The sequence below is a fragment of the Scyliorhinus canicula genome, chromosome 7, assembly GCF_902713615.1.
Source record: "Scyliorhinus canicula chromosome 7, sScyCan1.1, whole genome shotgun sequence".
NCBI classification, from domain to species: Eukaryota; Metazoa; Chordata; class Chondrichthyes; order Carcharhiniformes; family Scyliorhinidae; genus Scyliorhinus; species Scyliorhinus canicula.
This window is the reverse complement of record NC_052152.1, coordinates 58,676,822-58,700,584: the sequence shown is the minus strand read 5'-3', so window position 1 is coordinate 58,700,584 and position 23,763 is coordinate 58,676,822. Positions and strand designations below refer to the sequence as shown.

At 44.5% G+C, this 23,763-nt stretch overlaps 1 protein-coding gene across 16 annotated transcripts in view; it reads right to left on the bottom strand.

The window, feature by feature from the left end:
• Nucleotides 1–23,763, bottom strand: part of caska (calcium/calmodulin-dependent serine protein kinase a) — a 740,678-nt gene that overhangs the window by 538,742 nt on the left and 178,173 nt on the right. For all 16 annotated transcript variants that reach the window (XM_038802093.1, XM_038802098.1, XM_038802088.1 and 13 more), the window contains exon 3: nt 2,578–2,683. In XM_038802093.1, the coding sequence (XP_038658021.1) occupies nt 2,578–2,683 (106 nt within the window). The remainder of the gene's footprint in view (nt 1–2,577; nt 2,684–23,763) is intronic.

The following is a 23,763-nucleotide window of genomic DNA, read 5'->3' as shown; positions in this document are numbered from 1 at the left end:
TCGGTACTCTCCCTAGAATTCATCTCAATCCTTAATAAAGTAACTTATGCAAAACTACTCTAGTGGCATGCTAACTATTCAGTTGTAAGAGGTATCATTGCTGAATTTCCCCCCTTCACCCTACATAAACTCAATTTCCAGCAACCTTTGTCATCCCTCTCCCTGGCAACTGTTTGGAACTTAACTAGGGAGTTCATAATGGAGGTCATCACATTTGGCACAGAGATAAACTGCCAACCACAATGTACCCATGCTGTCACTGAGACCGTTTATTTCCACCTCCTTAGCATTTCCAACTCCTACTTACTTCAGCTATCTGCTGCTGAAACAATCATATAGTCCCTGTTAACTCAACACCATTCTGGGATCTGAATTTCCCAAAGCACTCCTGGCCAGCATCTCATGTTCTGGGAACTTGAGATCACCCAAAATTTTGTTGCCTGTAGACTAACTTTCACCAAGACCCGTTCACTCTTGTTCTTGCTGACCTACAATGACACCTCATTAAGCAACGAGTTGATTTAAAATTTTCACCTTTTTTCCCCCAAATCATGGCCTCATTCACCCCTAGACTTGTAATCTCCTCCTGCTCTACAACCTTCTGACATATTTTCCAATTCTAGTTTATTGAACATTCCTGATTTTAATTGTTCTACTATTGGTGGGCATGGCTCCAGCTGTTAAGCCCTAAACACTGGAATTCCCTTCCAAAGTTTCTCATCTCCCCACCTCTCTTTCCTTCTGCAAGATATTCTGCAAAACCTACCACTTTTACCACAAGCTTCAGGCCATCTGCCTTAATATCTCATGTGCCATCATTGAAACCATAGAAATTCTACAGCACAGAAGGAGGCCATGGAGTCTGTATCGACCCTCTGAAAGAGCACCCTACCTAGGCTCACTCCCCTGCCCTATCCCCATAACATGCACATCTTTTGAACACCATGGGGCAATTTTAGCATGGCCAAACCACCCAACCTGCACATCTTTGGACTGTGGGGGGAAACCACATGCAGACACAGGGAGAAAATGCAAACTTCACACAGTGACCCAAGGCCGGAATTGAACCTGGGCCCCTGGAATTCTGTGGCAGTAGCGCTAACCATTGTGCCACCGTGCCGCATTTGATAACATCCCTGCGAAGCACCTTCTGATGTTTTACCACATTAAAGGTGTCAGGTAAAATACTGTTGTTTTAATTTGGTGCCATATCGCATGTGAGTATTTTAGGTAGTGAGGCTGAAGAGCATGACATACCACTAATCTAAATTAACTGCTATCTGCAGGGTTTGGCCCTTCTCCACAGGTTCTTTGGATTTACCTGCAGAAGTTCCTTTCTTGTATAGTCCTGACATTAGTTAAAATTTTACTGTCATTTGCGAACTGCAGACAGTTCTCTAATCACCTACATCGAAGTAATTTATAAAAATAAAAACAATGGCACCCAGGACCAAATCTTGCCAGACACAAGTAACCACTTCCAAGTGGATCCTTAACTATTTATCTCAACATTGTGACAACAAAAATACAGCTAATTCGTAATCCATTGTAACAGGTCTCCAGTGATACCACAAGTTCTACCACGCACAGTAACTTACTGTGGGCGAACATATCAAAGGCTTTCAGGAAGTCCAAGCTGACAACTGGGATGGTCTTGTCCAGTAAATATGTAACTGCCTGAAATAATTGTCATGGTTAGTGCGACACAACCTCCTTTTCCAAAATTCCTGTTGAGTATTACTGATATCTTCCCTATCTAGATCTTTGAGTGTAATGCTTATTTTGCCATAAAGTATCTTACTGATAATAAATGTCAGGCTTGTGGGTTGTACATTTCTGGATATGACGGATCACCCTTTTTGAAAATCAGCACTAGATCAGCAGCATTCTAATTCAAGAAACAATCCCAGACTCTAGCGGGCTGTTAATGATAAGGGCAAGGGGCTTACAAATCACTGATCCCAGCTTTTTAAACTTTAATTATTGCAATGATAGATTTGGATGAGGGAATATGGAAGGAGGTTCAACTGGAGCATAAATGCCATTATGCATTGGTTGGGCCGAATGTCCTGTTTCAGTGTCTATATCTTCAGTAAACCCCAAGCTGAATGTTATCAAGACCTTCATTTTTCATGAAGTACTATCAGTTTCAGTAACAGCTCAAAATAAATCACATATAACAAACTCATTACTGTTACTATGTCAATATAAATGGTAATCATTTTGCATATACATTGCAAAATCTCACAAAAAGCAATGCTAATTGTTTCTGTTTTCTGGTGACCCTGATTGAGGGAGGAACCTTAACCAAAAGGGACTGGAAAAATTCCATGCACTTCTTTCACTATCATGAGATTTTAACATCCATTTGGAGCATCAGAACAAACAGATTTGCCTATGGTTTAATGTCTCATGAAAACACAGCTTCTAGCAATGACAAATTCCTCAGCATTACACTGGTTTACTTTCCATGATGACATGCTCATGTTTAGAGTGGATTCTAAACCCACAATCATTATAAATGCTACCAATTGAACATACAAAAAAAGGAGTGACAAAACAATTCAGTTTGCTTACAATTCAAAGACCATATAGAGCATTCCATCTGAACTATACGTTTCCAGTAGTTCCACAATGTGTGGATGTTTCAGCATATGACAGATACTGGCTTCCCTCTTCAAATCTGAGAAAAGATAAATATAATTGCAGTTACAAATTTATAATATTCACGGATAAATTACACTAATATGACTGTAGGATTATAGTTTAGGAATATTTGGAGATTTCACTGTTCTTGCAGTTATCAATAAATTATATTCATAAATTGTAACAGCCCCAAGAGAACACCTATGTGCCAATTCAAATAGGTTATGTACAGCTTTCACTTATAATTGAGAAATCACTAATGGCTATGAACCCATTCTCAGAGATCCATAAACTAAGAACAGGGCCCGTTACTGAAGACTGTGCAATTTGAATAGTACAAACCAGCATCCTGCCTAAGTCGAGAAGACAAAATAGCCGATGATTAATCTTTTTTTAAAAAAAAACGTATTTTATTACCAACATGTATCAAAACAGGTAACAACACATTAACACTATGGGAAACGCTTCCCAGCAATCAACTATACAGTCTATACAAATGTTTTCCCCTTTTTCAGCCTCAGCCACACCCCCCCGCCAACGACGAAAGTCTCCTCAAACACGGTCACAAACATCCCCACATTTTCTTAAACCCATCTGCAGAGCCCCTTAACCTACCTGATCCAACCACAGGAAGTTGTACAGGTCACCCAACCAAGCCACTACCCCCGGTGGCGATGCCAACCGCCACTCCAGTAAAATTTGCCACCATGCAATCAGAGAGGCAAAGGCCACAACATCAGCCTTCCTCCTCTCCATGAGCTCCAGCTTCTCTGAAATCCCAAATATCGCCACCAAAGGGTCCGTTTCCACCTTCTCCTCGACTATCCTGGCTAAGACCGCGAAAACTCTTGCCCAGAATCTTGCCAATTTTCGCAAACCCAAAACACAAGCGCGTGATGCGCTGGCCCCCGCCCACACCTCTCACACTCATCTGCTACCCCCTGAAAGAACCCACTCATTCTCACCCAAGTCATGTGCACCCTGTGTCGATGATGTATCGTTACATGATTGTGTTGTGACCAGTTAAGTTGTGTTACGTTTAGATAGCCCTTTATAGAAAGGATCTTGCAACCATGGGAAAAGGTACATGTATATTTACAAAGATGATACCAGCAATAAGTAAATATAGGCTGAGTAATTGAACTCATGAAGGCCCTGCCTTCTCAACCTTGCCCCTCACCTGAGGCATGATGATCCTCAGGTTAAATCCTTACCAGTCAGCTCTCCCCCTCAAAGTGGAAAGTAGCCAATGGTCATCTGGACTATAACAACTTTACCTTAATTCAACTGCACAGCACTTGATTTTTCGGCTATCAAACGACTTCCTCAGGCTCTAACATGGTTGGTAGGAAGGGCATATTAATTTCAAGCCAAAAAGGCAGCATCTGCCATATTGCTTCCGGAATAAAAACAGCACGCTAGGGACCATGCCTGAAATAAATATTAGACATATGATAACAAGGAACTAATGCTTGTTTGTGGGCCGCTCTGTAATTCTAACTGTTCTAAAAACCCACCTGGTTCACTACTGTCCTTTAGGGAAAGAAACTTGCTGTCCTTAACTAACCTGGCCTACATGACTCCAATCTAAAAGCACCATGGTTGATTCTTAACTACCCTCTGAAATGACCTAGCAAGCCAATCAGTTCAGGGTCGATCGGAGGTGGGCAACAAATATTGGCCATACCAGAGATGCCCACATTCAATGAAAGAATAAAGAATTTGGTGCCACTATTTCCCCAAATCCTAAATCAGAGTATCACAAAATGATATAGTAATGATAACACCAAGATGATATTCTATCTACACCGTCACAGAGACTGTCTATTTCCATCTCTGTAACATCACTAGACTCCACCCTTGTCTCAGGTCATCTGTTGCTGAAATCTTCATCAATGCCTTTGTTACCTGTAGTCTTGGCTATTTTAAGGTACTCCTGGCTGACCTACCACGTTCTCTTTGTTGCAAACTTGAGATCATTCAAACTCAACTTGACTGCCTGTGTCCTAGCTCACACCAAGTTAATTTCATCCATCATTCCTGAGCTCACTGATCTACAGTTGCGCACTACACTAATCTACAATTATAACCTTTGGAGCATTCGCAATTTAAACCGATCCCCCAATGGCAGATGTGCCTTCAACTGCCTCACATTGCCATGGAAATGGGTTGGGAGGGAAAGGTCATTTCTATCTGAAGTCATGCCACATGTGTCACATTGCCATGGAAATGGGTTGGGAGGGAAAGGTCATTTTGGTTACTATATCTCTGCTGCTTTTGACCAGTCAATTTGGGAACAGGCAGTCATAAGGCAATCTGTGCCTGCCAAGAGTTGGGAAGACGAGAAGTAGAAACCAAGGGGGTGAAGTTTCTATGGGACATGGTGCAAAATGCAAGTAGAGCCCATGTTCAGAATGAAAAGTCAAAATTTACTAGAAATTGAAAATTGCCAGAGCTGCCTAGTAAAGCTAGCAAAAGAGATTAGCACTGGTATCCTCGCACAGAGAATAAATTCTGGAAGTCTAAGTGCCAGACTGGGAAAATAACAACAATCAGAGTGAATCCCTTGTTTGGTTCCAAAAACAAGTGAAGGGATGTTCAAGAAACTGTAAAACAAAGGATTACTTGGGTGAAAGTTAAAGGTAGAATGGGGAAAGTTCTGTTCAGAATTTTGATTTCCAAGTATAAATGCTTGTAAGATTTAGGGTTAAGCTAGTTGTGCTTTTTCTTTTATCAGTAAAAGTTTTTTCCTTTATAAATGTAAAATCTTGGGCAGCACGGTGGCACAGTGGTTAGCATTGCTGCCTGTGGCGCTGAAGACTCGGGTTCGAATCCCGGCCCGGGGTCAGTCCGTGTGGAGTTTGCACGTTCTCCCCGTGTCTGCGTGGGTTTCAATACTGGGTGTTATTGAAAATATGGAAAGATGTGTCATTTGAAACATGGAAGTCTGGCACTATCTGGTCTGAGAGAGACAAAGGGTCAATAGCAGCTGCAAAGAGCAGGATTATAAAATGCATATTCTTTCTCTCAAGCAGGCTTAGCAAACACACAGGATTTCTGTATGAGGCTAAAAACAATGGTTCACACCTTTATTGAAACTAACTATCTTAGTAAGCATCTGGAAAAGCATGGATGAGAGTTTCAGTTGAATTAGGTGATGAATGTTTAAAACAGGCAGGTCTTTCAAGTTATAACCAAGTGGATTTTTAGCATACAGCTAAAAGCATAGTTTCACACCTTCATTGAAATTAACTATCTTTGTAAACAGCTGGAAAGGAAAGGATGAGGTTCAGTTGAATTTGCTGACAATTCTAAGTGTGAAGTTCTGCCGATATCAAGTAAATTAAAAGAAAATTGGAGACTATCAGTTTACGAGAAACATAATTTAAAGTCAAAATCAAAGTCAAAATTATGAGCTGGGGACACAATTGGAAAATAAAACTATAGAAATGACAGGAACCAAACCAAAATTCACACCCCAATTGAAACCAAAGCATTTTTGAATATCACAAAGGAACTTTGAACATCACAAAGGAAACAATGTAATCAGAGACCTGAGAGGTGAGGTCATGTCAAGTCAAAATGAATATTTAATTGTATTAGAATGTTTGGATCAAAGATACTTTTTACAATCAAAGTGAAATAATAGTTACTTTACAATAAGGTCATAAAAACAATAACTGTTAGAAAGAGAATATAAACCCAGAGACCAGAGCAGGAACGTCCAGAACCAGAACTCAGAGAGAAAGAGAGAAGGAACAAGAGAAGCAGAGTCAGCTTACAGCCAGCTCGGTCATGGGAACGATAAGACATAGCATACGAGCTAAAACAGCTAATACATCTAAGGAAGACTAGAATTTAAAGTGGAGGCAGTCAGCTCAGAGCCAGCTCTCATAGCTCAGTACATGGGAATGACAAGACATAGCAACCGAGCTAACCAGCGAATACATCTGAAGAAGAACAGACTTTAAAGAAGATTGATTGTCAAGTTGGGCTTGAAGGTCCCTTCAACCAACCAGAAGGATCCAGAAGCAAGATCTTTTTACCTTTCTGTAAAGAAAGTGATTGCAGCTTTTAAAAGAAAAAAATCTAATAATAAAATAACTTAATTTAACCTGAAACAGTGGTTTATTCCTAAGTCTACTTTACTTACTTAGCAATGCGGGATCCAGGATCGATGCTACTAAGTGGTAGTAGATGAAATCTTCGGTGAAGGTATGGGTTATACCGGGGGATAACTTGAAAATATAGTTTGACCTGAATAGCACCCACCAAAGCCTGCATTCCGGAGTCAGGGAGTGAGAATCCTTGTTCAGCATTTAGAATGTCGGCCCTTTTTGGTATGGGGGAATTCTAAGAATAGTGGTGAGTTTTCAACAACATGGGTTATGGGGACAGGGCAGAGGTGTGGACCTTGGGTAGGGTGCTCTATCCAAGAGCTGGTGCAGACTCGATGGGCTGAATGGCCTCCTTCTGCACTGTAAATTCTATGATTATCTATGATCTATAGGGAAATCACAGAAATATTCAAGAACTCGGATCTCAACTGTTTACAATCTATATAAATGAGGGACAGAGTGTAACATAGCAACATTTACAGATGATACTAAAATAGGTGGGAAAGCAGAAAGCAGGCAGTGAAGAAGAGATAGAAATTTTACAGATGGATATAGATAGCCTAGGATACTGGGCCAATATTTGGCAGATGAAGTTTAATGTAGATAAGTGTGAGGTTATCCATTTTGGCCGAAAAGTAGAAATGTAAATTATCTTTGTTCATGAATCGCAGAAAGTCGGTATGTAGGCACAGCATTGCAATTAAAAAGGCAAATGGAATGTTCACTTTTATTGCAAAAGTAATGGAGCTTAAAAGTAGTGCTTTTGCAATTGTGTAGGGTGTTGGTGAGATCACATCTTGAGTATTCGTCCAGTTTTGGTCTCCTTCGTTGAGGAAGGATGTGGTAGCATTGGAGGCTGTTCAGAGGAGGTTCACCAGATTGATTCCGGGAATGAAAGGGTTGACGTATGAGGAGAGATTAGGCAGTTTGGGCTTATACTTGCTGATATCTAGAAGGATGAGAGCGGATCTGATCGAGGTATACAAAATCCTAAAAGGGATTGATAAAGTAAACATAGACCAACTGTTCCCCCTTGTGGGGCAACCTAGAATGAGAGGTCACTGATATAGGTTGAGAAGCTGTAAATTTAGAACGGAGGTGAGGAGAAACTACTTCTCACAAAGGCTGGTGAATTTGTGAAACACACTGCTCCATAATGTGGTGAAATCGGAGTCATTAAATGGCTTCAAGAAGGAGATAGATATATTTCTGATTTTAAAAAAGGGTTAAAGAAATATGGCGAACAGCTGGGGATTTGAGAACAAGATGAGATCAGCCATGATCTGATTGAATGGCGGAGCAGGCTCAAAAGGCTGAATTGCCTCTTCTGCTCCTATTTCCTATGTTCCTATAACTAGAGAGTAGAGATACAGGGGAACTTGAGTAACCTAAATATCAGTTGGGATAATGTTTAGAGAAAAGGGTAAAGATTGGGCAGAAGTTCTGAAATATGTTCAGGAGAAGTTCCTTGATTAGTATGTTCACAACCCAATTAGAAAGGAGATACTGGTGCTGGGAAATGAAGTGGGCAAGTGCCTGCGAGGGCAAAGCTAAAGCTGGTGCACAAAGCGCTCCTAACCAGGAACCGACTGAGTGGGTTCCTTCTGGAGGTCAAGGACAAATGTGAATGGTGTCAGGGAGGCCTGGCCAAACACACCCGCATGTTCTGGGTGTGTTCTAGACTTGTCAGGTACTGGATGACCTACTTTGAGGCAATGTCCAGGGTTATGGGAGTGAGGTGGAGCAATTCACAAAAGTGGCGGTCTTCGGGTTTTCAGATCAGCCAGAGATAATGACAAAAAGGACGGTGCATGACACACATCTGGTGAATTCTTCAAGTTAAAACAAGATCAAATAGAATAGATTGAAGAGGGTGGAAGTGAAGACGAAAATAAGACTGGAAAACAGAGCATAAGAATTGGCATTCAACATCAGAAGGAAACAAAATCTTCCAAAAAAAGGCAAATAAATCTGTGGGTAGCAAAAGGTGGAGTGGATTCGATTATGGACAAAAAGGGGTGCTTATATGCTCAGAACTTATGAACATATGAAATAGGAGCAGCGGTAGGCCATTAAGCCCTCAAGCCTTTCCTACCATTCAGTACGATCATGGCTGATGTGTATTTTGAATTCCACATTCCCCTTTACCCCGAAGTTTGTTTTTAAATTTCCAATTAAGGGGCAATTTAGCATGGCCAATCCACCTACCCTGCACAAATTTTGGTTTTGGGGGTGAGACCCACGCAGACACGGGAAGAATGTGCAAACTCCACATGGACAGTGATCCGAACTGGGATCGAACCAGGGTCCTTGGCACTGTGAGGCAGCAATGCTAATCGTCGCGCCACTACCTCTGATAACTTTTGATTTCTTAAGAATCATAGAATTTACAGTGCAGCCCGTCAAGAATCTTAATTCAGTCTTAAAAGAGAGTTCCGATGTTGCACAACTTTCTGGGAGGAAGAGATCCTGTTCATCTCTGTCCTATGAGGGCGACCCTTAATTTTAAAACAGTGCCCCTAGTTCTGGACTAACACACAAGAGGAAACATCCGCTGCATGTCCACTATGTCAAGATCATTCAGGATCTTTAATACTTCAATCAAGTTACCCCTCACTCTTCTAAACATGTGGAAACATGCCCAGCCAATCTAGCCTTTCCTCATCAGACAACCCGCTCATTCCAGAAATCAATCCAGTAAACCTCTTCAAAATACCTCCCATGGTGGTTCGTGCTTCTTTAAATAAAGAGACCAAAACTGCACAAAACATTCGATATTGCCAAACCCCTGTATACCTGAAGCATAAGATTCTTATCTTTATGTTCAATTCTGCTTGTCATAAGCAAAAGCATTCCATTACCCTTCTGAATTACTTGCTGTACCTACATACTAACTTATTGTGACTCATGCACGAGAAGAATATTTAAATCTCTCTGTTCCTCGGAATTCTTCATTTAAATAATACTTTTTCCAATTCTTTCTGTCAAAGTGAACAACTTTGCATTTTCCCACATTATACTCCATCTGCAAAATTTTTGCCCACTCGGCCAACCCAACTATATCCATATGCAACCTCCATATGTCCTCTTCACAACATACCCTTCTACCTATCAGTTTCCAACCTTCACTTCCCCCATTTAAGTAATTGATATGAAGTGTAAAAGGTTGATGCTTCAGCACAGACCTTTGCGGGACTCCAATCGTCACATCCTGCCAATCAGAAAAAGACCCAATGATGGGTTTTCTGCCAGCCAATCGTCAATCCATGCAATTACAGGTAAATCCTATTTTTACGTAATATCAATTTACTGGATGTTAGAGGAAAGGATACTTCAATCCAGGAGCGATTCCACTGACAAACAGGGATATGGTATATTAAAACAAACTGGATTAAGCTACATTACCATCATATAAAATAGCTTACAATTAACAGTTAAACAGTTCTTAACAATAAAAGGAAACACCAACTTCTACCGGATACTTCCTCCATCTCCAATCATACAAACCCACGACAGATTAAAAAACCCACTTGCAAATACAGTTAGCAATTACAGGGATACTTGCTGTCCTCCAGATAGTACTTTCCTGGAATGACTGCTTGGACGAGAAAGATCCTTTCAAGTAACAACCTATAGATCCTTCTGCCTGTGTCAGACTACTGCTTAACCTGACAGTTGTGGCAAAAGCTACGACTCAGCTGAAAGATCCAAGCATAACTAAAAGCTAAACTGCCTGCTACAGACATGGTTCCTCCGATTAATTACATCACCTTTATCTCACTTAGATTCTCTGACCTGCTTACCAAAGTACAAACACAAGATCTGAAATGATCTACTCTTCAGGGAATCTCCAGCAATCATAACAACATTTCATTAGTTCTCTCTTTGTAAACACATACATGGTTGGAATGAATGGTAAATTAGTTTTAACTGCACATTTTGTAGCTACAGATTCTCGATACCTTAACCTAGATTCTTTAATAATATTACAAACATTACTGCAACAGCTAGAAAATACAATATATATATACCAATTTCTTACATCAATCACAAGGAAATGCCGGTTTCCTGGACAGGCTTGCGAACTTGTACTAGATTGTGGTTGTTTATCTCCTGTCCATAGTGGGTCGATTTATATTGGCTGAAGTGTTCAAGTCGCAGGCTAAAATGTTATTTAAAAATAACTAAGAGGCTGCCAGCGTCTGCGCAAGAATTTCTATTGGAAGGTTCATAAACAATTAGAATATGAGGGATGAAAAAGGTGAGATGTTTGATGTATCAGGTAGAAGTTAGTGTTTCCTTTTATTGTTAAGAATTGTTTAACTGTTAATTGTAAGCTATTTTCTATGATGGTAATGTAACTTAATCCAGTTGAATTTACGGCAGACAGCTTAGCATCATTAAAGTGCTGATATCACATACATGGTATCGTTACTGCAGGAAGTGGCTTTTACAAAACAAATACAATTTCAAACTGACAAAACGCAGAACTCTTGGGCACAATATATATGTATATGATTTGGTGAAGGCTGGTGTCTTTTATCTTTGCCATAATTTAGGAACTGACATTTGCTTCCCCATTGCTTTTACATCTTCCACCAACTCCTTTCTTACCCACCAAATCACTTAACAATGCTCCTCTCCATAACACATTCAAAGATGCCAGTTTCCTCAGAAAGGATAAATGTATTAATATTTCAGCCCTTACATAAGTTTATAGGTAGCAACTCCTTTCCCTCATCAAAGCCATCCCACTCAGCCATACATTTCTCCATCCGTCCTATTCAAACTGTCCACACAGTATTGCTCTCACCGTATCTAATTCTTCCCCAACTATGATGGCACCTTTGTACCCTCAAACATCTCACCTTTTTCATCCCTCACATTCTAATTGTTTACGTATCTTCCAATAGAAATCCTTGCCTAGAACAACTTTCTGTATGTATGCATTGAGCAACTCCTCAGCCTCTCATTTCCCCACCCTCTGCTCTTTCCTTCAACTTCATCCTTTATATAAACTAATATGCATCCTCAACTGAAATGTCCTGTGGCTCGTCAGTCCTGCAGCATAGCCTCCACATCAAGTCAATTAGGCTGAAGCGTTCGGAAGCGTTCCCTCATGAAAACACAAAATCCTTTTTGACAGAATGAACTCTGCCCGATCCACTTTGTAAAAATGGGATTTTCCAGTACGTTACTCACTACACGATGGACTGTTATTTTCCGCAGTCACTTTTGATGTGACAACTTATCAAATGTCTGCTGGAAATCCTAGTACAATACGTCTTTATCCACAGCGCATGTAAACCCTTCAAAGAACTCTAATAAATTGGTTAAACTGGATTCCCTTTCACTAAACCATGTCAACTCTCCCCAATTACCTTGGGTTCGCCAAGTGCCCTGCAATAACCTCCTTAATTATCAATTCTAACACCTTCCCCATGACAGACGTCAGACGTCAAAACTAACTGACTTATAGTTTCCTGTGTTTCTGCCTCCTTTCCTTCTTGAATAGACTGGTTATGTTTGCTTCTATGGCGGCACGGTAGCACAGTGGTTAGCACAGTTGTTTCACAGCTCCAGGGTCCCAGGTTCGATTCCCGGCTTGGGTCACTGTCTGTGTGGAGTTTCCACTTTCTCCCCGTGGTTGGGTGGGTTTCCTCCGGGTGCTCTGGTTTCCTCTCACATTCCAAAGATGTGCAGGTTAGGTGCATTGACCATGCTAAATTGCCCTTGGTGTCCAAAAAGGTTAGGTGGGGTTACTGCGTTACGGGGATACGGTGGGGGTGTGGGCTTAGGCCGAGTGTTCTTTCCAAGGGCCAGTGCTGATTCAATGGGCCAAATGGCCTCCTTCATAACTGTAGATTCTATGATTCTTTTAGTCTGATGGAACCTTTCCTGAATCTAGCGAGTTTTGGAAAATTGATACCAACGCATCTATTCCCACATTAGTCACATCTTTTAAGACCATAGGATGAAGGTCATCAAGGTAGGTGGTGATGTAGTTGTATTGTCACTGGACTAGTAAACCAGAGACCTCAAATAATATTTGGGAATCCAGGTTCAAATCCCGCCACAGCAGATGGTGAAGTTTGAATTTTTAAAAAATCTGGAATTAAAAGTCTAATGATGACCATGAAAGCACCGTTGATAGTCGTAGAAACCCATCTGGTTCACCAATGTCCTTTAGGGAAGGAAATCTGCTGTCCTTACCTGGTCTGACCTACATGTGACTCCAGACCCACAGGAATGTTGTTGCCTCTTAACTGTCCACCTCAAGGGCAATTAGGGATGGACAATAAATGCTGGCCCAGCTGCGAGGTCCACATCCCATGAACGAATAAAAAAAAAGACCCGGAGACTTGTTAGTCTGCAGCTCCTCTAGTTTGCTCAGTACAGCTTCCCCAGTGATTGCAACTTCAAGTTCCCCTCTCGTTTTCACTTTGTGATGTACAGCTATTATTGGAATGTTTTCTATATCCTCTATAATGAAGACAGAAGCAAAATATTTGTTCATTTCATCAGTCATTTCCTTATTATCTATTAACTCCCCATTCTCACTCCCTAGAAGACTAACACTCATGTTATTTACACTTTCCTTGTTAAATATCTGTAGAAACTCTTACCATCTGTTTTTGTATTTTTAGCTAGCTTCTTCTCATACTCAAATTTATTTCTCCTGATTAACCTTTTAGTCATTCTTTGCTATTCTTTTTATTCTGACCAATCATGTGACCGGTCACTCAACTTTGCTGAGTGGTATGCTTTTTCCTCGAGATTGATACTTTCCTTAACTTCTATAGTTAGCCATAGATGGTGGATTCTTCCCACAGAATTTTTTTTCCTAGTAGGAATATACTTATTATGAACATTCTGCAATATCCCCTTAGGAACAGGAGGCCGTTTAGCCCGTCAAACCTTCTCCGCCATTTAATACAATCATAGCTGATTGGACACTTCAATGCCTTTTACGCTCAATTTCCCCATAATCTTTTATGTTGTTATTCAGAAATCTATCAATCTCTGCTTTAAATGTACAGAGTAACTGAGCTTCCACAGTCCCTTGGGATAGAGAATTCCAAAGATTAACAACCTTCTGTGCAAAACAATTCTTCCTCATATCGGTCCTAAGTGACATCCATTTATTTTTAAATTGTGCCCCTGGTTCTAGACAACCCAACCAAAGGAAACATCTTACCTGCATTGACCCGGTCTATTCCTTTAAGTACTTTGAGGGTTTAATTGAGATCACCTATCAGTCTTTGAAACTATGGAGAATGAAGGCCCAGTTTGCCCAATTTCTCTACATACAACAGTCCTGCCATCACCGGAGCAAGGCTAGTGAACCTTCATTGCACTCCTTCTGTGGCTTTGAGGTAAGGGGACTCCTTTCTATCTTTTGAGGTAAGGGGACCAAAACTTCACATAGTACTCCAATGGGTCTAACCTAGCTCTTGCACAATTGAAGCAAGACCTCACTCCTTCTGTACTCAAATCCGCTTATCATACAAGATAAAAATCTGCTCCTGCTTCTCTATTGGTGTATACCTTGATGTGGAGATGCCGGCGTTGGACTGGGGTGAGTGCAGTAAGAAGTCTTACAACACCAGGTTAAAGTCCAACAGGTTTGTTTCTTACGATGTATACCTTAGTCTAGTGCCTCAATTCACTTCAGCTAGCTCGGCTTTCAGGCCTATGTAGTTGCCCTTACTTAAGTTTAAAATACTAGTCTTAGACCCACCCTCCTCCCTTTCAAACTGGATATAAAATTCAATCATACCGTGGTCGCTGCTACCCAGTGGTGCCTTAACTTGGAGGTCATTAATTAATCCCATCACATTACACAATACAAAATCTAACATGATTTGCTCTCCGGTTGGTTCCAGATCGTGATGTTCTAAGAAACTATCTCAAAAGTATTCTATGAATCCTTCATCCAGGCTACTACTGTCAATCTGATTTTTCCATTAATTGGTAGATTAAAATCACCAATGATTATTGCCTTCCCTTTATCACAAGGCACCCAATATTTCTTCTTGCATGCTTTGCCCTATACTGTAGTTACTGTTAGACAGCTTGTAGGCCATTCCCACTGGTGACTTCTTTCCCCTACCACTCATCTCCACCCAAACCGATTCTACTGAATCAAGGTAATCTATAACTATTGCACCAATATAACTGAACAGTGCTACACCTCCACTTTTACCTGGTGTCAGGAAAACAGAAGTGGCTTTAAGGGATTAATATTTGCATTGTTAAATATTAGAAATATGGTATGGATTTAAGTGGATTTGCATGTGTGTGTGTTTTGGTCAGTTCAAACTGTGCTTCTATTGTGTTTAGAGGGGGTTATGGCGTGAAAAGTAAACAAGATTGGGGAAGTAAAAAATGGTTGCTTTAACCAGGGTACCTTCAGGGTAGGAAGATTTTTGTGATTGTGTTTTAACTGAATTCATACCAGTTGGTTATAGGAAGCTAGAGAAGGAACATCTCTACTTATGCGAGAGAGAAAAAGCATACTGGTTAAGAAAACTAATGCAGAAATCTAAAGGACAGCTAGCTAAGGAAACTAGAGAAAGGAAATATTTCCAGGAAGCCTGAAGTAAAGGAACTAAGGAACCTGGAACGTTAGACGGATACTCTTCAGTAAAGTCACAGATAAAGCAGAGACAGAGTTGGTTCGTAAGAAGCCAGGAAGGTATCAGAAGTATTTCTAAGATTTGTGATATCATACTACAGTTTGAGAGAGAGTATTTGAAATAAGAGTTTAAAGCCCATCTATTTGAGTGGAATTTTAAAATACTTATGTGACAACCATCTGGGGGAGAATGTGAGGAGAAATCCACAGACGATCAATTGAGTCTCATTGCTATTTGGTTTCAGAGTGGGGTGTTATCCTTGAAATTTGTATATTTTTGTGAAGCAATGTTGGGGTGAGGGTGTGGGGGTGGGGGAAGTGGAGGAAGAGCAAATGATTATGTTAGAATCAAACTTTTCATGTTTTGAAAAAATATATTATTATTAAAAATAATCAGCAGTCCATGACTCTGTTCCTCCACGTTGTTTTAGAAAAATAAAACATTAGTGTGTTCTGGGACCTTTCCGCCCAGTGGCAACGCCAACTGGGATCGTAACATTAGCATCCTTGACTCCTGGAATATCATATATCCCATAATATTCAGGACCCAATTCTTGTCATTGTGCAGCCACTTCTTTGTAATGCCCATCACATCATATTTATTTACTTCAATGTGCGCTATCAATTAATTAATTTTGTTATGAGGGCAGCACGGTGGCACAGTGGTTAGCACTGCTGCCTCATGGTGCTGAGGATCCTGGTTCTATCCTGGCCCCGGGTCACTGTCTGTGTGGTGTTTGCACATTCTCCCCATGTCTGGGTGGGTCTCACCTACACAACCCAAAAAGAAGTGCCGGGTAGGTGGATTGGCCATGCTAAATTGTCCCTTAACTGGAATAAAATTAATTGGATACTCTAAAAAAAATGTTTTTAAATACTTTGTTATGAATGCTACGTATGCTCAAAATACAGAACCTTTAGTTTGTCTTTTGGCTATCTTTGTAACATCCAGTCTTGACTATTGTTTCATTCTTTTAGATCTCTTCCCCTTCCCACTATTAAGTCCAGAAAGACACGCTTGTTAAGTGAATTGGACCTTCTGAATTCTCCCTCAGTGTACCCCAACAGGCGCCGTAGTGTGGGGACTAGGAGATTTTCACAGTAAGCCTACTTGTAACATTAAAAGATTAAATTAAAAATTATTTTATGACTCTCATTTTCCATATTACTATTATGATCTCCTACCTTACTGTGTTTAAATTAAAGTTAATTTAACATAAAATATACCTGGTGGTCAGAGTCATCAGTCCTGGGGTGAAGCACCCTTTCCTCACAGTTTTATAAATAGAAAAATTGTTTGGGGTTCTTGCCCGGTATCCACACAAATGTTGGGGTCTGTTCCGGATCTTAACACTGCAAAGGACCAGGTTCAAAGAAGCAGAGCTGATTGCATAATGTGAATGACCCAGTTGTGTATAATTCTTTAACAAAGCCATGGTTGTAAACTGTATCAGACTGAAACTTGAGCTTTCAATTGGCTTTATAAATAGTGGAATTGAGTACAAAACCTTTATGGAACAGTTTGACCATACTGCGACTATAGTTCCGACTATGGTTCCCACAGAGGACTTGAAGGGGAGGGTAGGGGAGTGATTAGAGGCCCAAACAGGGGAAGCACCAGGCGCCAATGATTCCTCTTCCTGGACCAGCAGGTTTCATCCTTTCCTTTGGATAACACTAGCAATGCTGAGAATCCTTTCTCAGCCTTTCATCATCCTTTACAATAGCAAAGCAAGGACAACTTTTGCAAACCAAGAAAAAATGGCTGAACAGTTTCCACCTTCACTGCCTCAGCTGAATGTCAGGCAGGACAGAGTGCTCAATATGGAAGTATATCAGTGTGCAAGGGTCCCCAGTATGTTTTCTCTCAAGTCAGCAATGACTTTGCTGGATGGGCCATGTGCACAAAGACATGCTCCCCGGTGAGCTTGCGATCCACGCAAGACCAACAGGCCACCCGTGTCTCCGATACAAAGATGCAAGTGAGATCTCAAGTTACATAGATACATAGAAAATAGGAGCAAGAGGAAGCCTTTTGGCCCTTCGAGCCTGCTCCGCCATTCATCACAATTATGACTGATCATTCAACTGAATAGCCTAATTCTGCTTTCTCCCCATAGTCTTTGATGCCATTCTCCCCAAATGCTATATCTAGTCGCCTCTTTTTTTAATATAAACATTTTATAGAGGTATTTATGGTTTTACAACAACAACAAAATAAACAATGTACATGAATTTATAAACATAGTGCAAAAGCAGTCTTCCTCCCTTACAGGTCCCATCTTTACTAACCCCCTATACTAAACTAATTTTTTTTTTAGAAAATATTTTATCGAAGCATTTGTAATTTTCACAATTTAACATATTGACATTTCTCAAACAACCGCGCAGGTCAACGCACAAAATACCCCCTAAAATAACAATAAACCACGTTTCCCACTTCTCCCGCCCCATCCCCAATTACCCGTATGCTAAATTCCCTGTCCGTATTTAATCTTACTATGCCTCCTATTTTCCTCCTTCCCCCCTTTTTCCCTTTCCCCCCCTTACTGCTGACATTCAGTTTTTGTTAAAGAAATCGATAAACGGCTGCCAACTCCGGGAAAATTCCTGTATTGATCCTCTTAGAGCGAACTTGATTTTCTCCAGACTGAGAAATTACCATATCGCTGACCCACACTCATGATTTTGAGGGCTCCGGGTCCCTCCATCTCAGCAAGATCTGTCTCCGGGCCTCCAGGGAGGAGAAGGTCAGGATATCGGCCTCACCTCCCCCCCCCCGCCCCCTTTTACCCCCAGATCTTCTGACACCCCAAATACTGCTAATTCTGGACTCTGAGTTACCCTACCTTCCAGGACTTCCGACATAACATCTGCAAATCCCTGCCAGAATTCTCTCCGTTTCGGACATGTCCAAAACATATGAACATGGTTGGTCGGGCTACCCCCACACCATCCACATCTGTCCTTCACCTCCTCGAAGAACCTACGCATCCGAGCTACCGCCATGTGGGCCCTGTGGATTACCTTGAACTGAATCAAGCCAAGTCTAGCACAGGACAAGGGTTACTCTAAACTAATCTAACCCACAGCACCCCCCCCCCCCCACCCCTCTGCTGACGGTTAATTTTCCCCAAAGAAGTGGACGAACGGCTGCCACCTCCAGGCGAACCCTAACATTGACCCCCTCAAGGCGAACTTGAATTTCTCCAGTCAGAGAAAGCTAGCTATGGCAGTTAGGCAGTCTCCGTCGTCGGGGGCTTCGGGTCCCTCCAAGTTTAGAGAATCCATCTCCGGGTTACCAGGGAAGCAAAGGCTAAAACGTCTGCCTCTTTCTCCTCCTGGATTCCCGGGTATTCCGACACTCTGAAAATCGCCACCTCTGGACTCGGTGCCACCCTTGTTTTCAACACTTTGGACATTACGTCCGCAAACCCCTGCCAGAGTCCCCTAAGCTTCGGGCATGCCCAGAACATATGGACATGTTTCGCTGATCCTCCCGCACACCTTACGCACCCATCTTCTCCCCCAAAGAACCAGCTCATCCGGGCCACTGTCATGTGGGCCTGGTGAACGGCCTTGAATTGTATCAGGCTGAGCCTGCCACTTGTTGTGGACGCATTGACTCTACTCAAGGCGTCCGCCCAGAGACCATCCTCTATCTCACTTTCCAACTCCTCTTTCCAATTGCGCTTTAGCTCCTCGGTCTGAGTCTCCTCTGACCCCTTGAGTTCCTTGTAAATATCAGAAACCCTCCCTTCTCCCACCCACACTCTGGGAACTACCCTGTCCTGTATCCCCCTTGGTGGTAGGGGCGGGAAGGTTGAGGGAACAAACCGGTGATTATTACAGATTGGAGACCACAGTGATGTCTCTCCGCCCTCCTCCATTGCCCCCAGACCCTCAGGGCCACCACCACCACTGGGTTAGTGGAGTACCGTGCCGGCGGGAATGGCAGAGGTGTCGTTACCAATGCCCCCAAACTGGTGTCCTTGCATCAAGCTGCCTCCACACCGACCCTCCCCCACCACCCACTTCCTGATCATGGCTATATTCACCGCCAAATAATAATTACTAAAGTTCGGCAGCGGATCCTGGGCCTCACGGAGGGGCTGGAGGGGTCAGACCTGGGGGCCTATGTGGTCGTCTTGCTGAACTCGCTGATGGGAGCTGGGTCCTTCCAGGTGCCCCTGGAGCTGGAGGGAGCCCACAGAATACTGGCCAGGTGGCCCAAGCCGAATGAGCCGCCACGGGCGGTGCTGGTGCAGTTCCACCGGTTCGTTGACCGAGAGTGCGTGCTTAGGTGGGCCAAGGAGTGGAGTAGCAAGTGGGAGAACACGGTTGTGCGGATCTACCAGGACTGGAGTGCGGAGGTGGCTAAGCGGATGGCCGGGTACAACCGAACGAAGGCGGTGCTCCACAGAAAGAGTGTGAAGTTTGGCATGTTACAGCCGGCACATCTGTGGGTCACCTACAAGGACCGGCACTTTTACTTTGAGTACCCGGAGGAGGCGTGGGCCTTTGTGCAGGCCGAGAAGTTGGACTCAAACTGAGGGTCAGGGGTTTGTAAATAACTTTGTTAACTTTTGGTGGGGGGGGGGTTCTCTGTTTCATGCTGTTTTATGCTGGTTGTGTGTTGTTTCTAGGGCGTGTGGGGCGCTGTCTTTTTGCGTGGGTTCGGTGGATGGGCTCGGGTTGGGGGGTAGACTTGGAGAGTGGGGAGCTGGTGGTGGGGGCCGACAAGGGGAGCTAACCTAGAGGAGGCGGGGTCGGGCAGGGGGAAAGCGCGGGCTTTTCTTTTGTTTCCCGCGCTGAGGGTGGACGGGGGCGGGGTCGGAGCTGAGAAGCGCGGGCTTTCTTCCCCGCGCGGGAGGGGGAAGAGGAGGGTCTGCTGTTGGGCATGGGGGAGGAGAAGTAGCCCCACGTTGGGAAGGGTCGGAGGTGTGGCGGGAGTCGCCGGGGTCAGCAGAGGTTAGCTGGCTCATAGGAGTGCTATGGAGGGAGTAACGCGGCTGGGAGGGGTCCTAGCCTTGTGTGTGTGTGTGGTGGGGGGGGGGGGGGGGGGGGGGGGGGGGGGGGGTACCGGGTTGCTGCTGAAATGGCCAGGAAGGAGCTGGAGTATGCACGGGGGCCGGGGTGGGGGTTTGCCGCCGTGGGGAACGGGCCGAGCGGGGGGTGCTGGCCTAGGGCGGGCAGGGGATGGGTTATGGCTAGTCGGCAGGGGAGGGGGGCAGGGAGCCCTCTGAAACGGCTGATAACTTGGAATATGAGGGGGCTGAATGGGCCGGTCAAACGTGCCCGGGTGCTTACGCACCTGAAGGCGGACGTGGCTATGCTCCAGGAGACGCACCTGAAGGTGGCGGACCAGGTTAGACTGAGGAAGGGATGGGTAGGCCAAGTGTTTCATTCAGGGCTGGATGCAAAAAATCGGGGGGGTGGCGATCCTGGTGGGAAAAAGGGTGTAATTTGAGGCGTCAAAGGTGGTGGCTGATAGTGGCGGAAGGTATGTGATGGTGAGCGGCAAGTTGCAGGGGGAGCGGGTGGTACTGGTGAATGTCTATGCCCTGAAACTGGGATGATGCGGGTTTTATGCGGCGCATGTTGGGCCGCATTCCGGATCTGGAGACGGTGGGCCTGATATTGGCGGGGGGGGGGGACTTTAATACAGTGCTGGATCCCCCATTGGATCGATCCACGTCCAGGACGGGCAGGATGCCCGTGGCGGCTAAGGTATTGAGGGGGTTTATGGACCAGATGGGAGGGGTGGATCCTTGGAGGTTCGCGAGGCCGAGGGAGTATTCATTTTTCTCCCACGTGCATAAAGGCTATTCCCAGATTGATTTTTTTGTTCTGAGCAGGTGCTGATTTCGAGGGTGGAGGATGCCGAGTATTCGGCCATAGTCATTTCGGATCATGCCCCGCACTGGGTGGACCTTGAGCTGGGGGAGGAGAGGGACCAGCGCCCGCTCTGGCACCTGGAGGTGGGACTGCTGGCGGATGAGGAGGTGGGCGGGTGGGTTCGGGGGTGTATCAAGAGGTACTTAGAGGCCAATGATAATGGGGAGGTCCGAGTGGGGACGGTCTGGGAGGCATTGAAGGCGGTGATTAGAGGGGAGTTGATTTCCATCCGAGCCCATAGGGAGAGGGGAGAGCAAAGAGAGAGGGAGAGGTTGTTGGGGGAGATGGTGAGGGTTGGCAAGAGATACGCGGAGGCTCCGGAGGAGGGATTGCTGGGGGAGCGGCATAATCTTCAGGCCAAGTTCGACTTAATGACCACCAGAAAGGCGTAAGTTCAGTGGAGGAAGGCACAGGGAGCGGTGTACAAATATGGGGAAAAGGCGAGTAGGATGCTGGCGCATCAGCTCCGTACGCGGGACGCGGCCAGGGAGATTGGTGGAGTGAAGGATAGTGGAGGAAATGTGGTGCAAAGGGGGGTGGACATTAATGGGGTCTTCAGGGACTTTTATGGGGAACTGTACCAGTCTGAACCCCCAGTGGAGGGGGGCTGGGGGAGAGAATGGGGCGCTTTTTGGACAGGCTGAGATTTGCGAAGGTGGAGGAGGGGCAGGTGGAGGGGCTGGGGGCGCCGATTGAGCTGGAGGAGCTGGTTATTGGGATAGGCAGCATGCAGTCGGGGAAGGCGCCGGGGCCGGATGGGTTTCCGGTCGAATTTTATAAAATTTACGCAGACCTGCTGGGCCCCCTGTTGGTTAGGACCTTTAACGAGGTAAGGGAGGGGGGGGGCTTTGCCCCCGACTATGTCACGGGCGCTCATTTCCTTGATCCTTAAACGGGACAAGGACCCCCTGCAGTGTGGATCATATAGGCCAATGAAGAGATTGAGGAGGGGACGTGGGTGGATGCCCTGGAAAGAGTGAATTCCTCCTCTTCTTGTGCGAGGCTTAGCCTCATACAGTTCAAGGTGCTACATAGGGCTCACATGACCGGGACGAGGATGTGCAGGTTCTTCGGGGGCGAAGACAGGTGTGCGAGGTGCTCGGGGAGCATTGCGAACAATGCCCATATGTTCTGGGCATGCCCAGCGCTGGGGTAATTTTGAAAGGGGGTAGCAAGGACGGTGTCGAGGGTGGTAGGATCCAGGGTCAAGCCAGGCTGGGGACTCGCAATTTTTGGGGTTGCAGTGGAGCCGGGAGTGCAGGAGGCGAAAGAGGCCGGTGTTCTGGCCTTTGCGTCCCTAGTAGCCCGGAGGAGGATTTTGCTTCAGTGGAAGGATGCGAGGCCCCCAAGCGTGGAGGCCTGGGTCAATAATATGGCGGGGTTCATCAAATTGGAGAGGGCAAAATTTGCCCTGAGGGAATCAGTACATGGGTTTTTTAGGCTCGTGCAGCCTTTCCTTGACTTCCTGGCAGAACGGTAGGAAAATAAGCCGGCAGCAGCAGCAACCCCCGGGGGGAGGGGGAGGGAGAGAGAAATGTGTACATGTGTTTATTGAATATGCCGGGTGCTAATCTATTTCTTCTTTTTGTAGTTACTGGGGGGGGGGGGGGGTTTGGTTTTGGGGGTTAGTCTTTTTTTTTATTTTCTGTTGTTAATATTGTTTTCTTGTTGATATTTTCTGTTTGTGATATTTTGTGAAAATCTCAAGTAAAATTTAAAAAAAAAACAACGGCCCTAATATCCCAGAGAACTTTTTATAAAACTCCATTGGGTACACGTCTGGCCCCAGGGCTTTACCCGACAGCATGGCCTCAGACCCACTGCTAGCTCTTCCAACCCGATCGGGGCCCCCAGCCCTTTTACCAACCCCCCCCCCCCCCCGTCCACCTTCGGGAAATTCAGCCCCCTGAAAAAAAAGAGTGCCTCATCCCCTCTCGCCCAGCTGGGGGTTCTGACCCATACAGTCTACTGTAAAACGCCTTGAACACCTTATTCATCCCTGCTGAGTCTCAAACCAGGTTCCCGGCCCCGTCCTTTGCTTTCCCCATCTTCCTGGCTTCCTCCCTCTTTCTAAGCTGCTGCGCAAGCATTCTGCTGGCCATCCCTCCATACTCCTAGATCGTCCCCACACCTTCCTCAGCTGCTCTACCACACTCCCTGTAGTTAACAAGCCAAATTCCGCCTGTAGCCTGTCGTTCCCTTAGAAGCCCTGCCTCTGGGGTCTCTGCATGCCCCCTGTCGACCTACAATATCTCCTTTTATCAGTCGGTCCATCTCTGCTCCGTCTGCTTTCTCCCTATGGGCCCGTATCGAGATCAGCTTCCCTCTAATCACCGCCTTCAATGCCTCCCAGGCCGCCTCCGAAACTTCACCCGTGTCGTTGACTTCCAGGTAGTTCTGAATGCATTTCCTCAGCCGCCCGCACATCTCTTCGTCAGCAGAAAATTCCACGTCCAGCCTCCA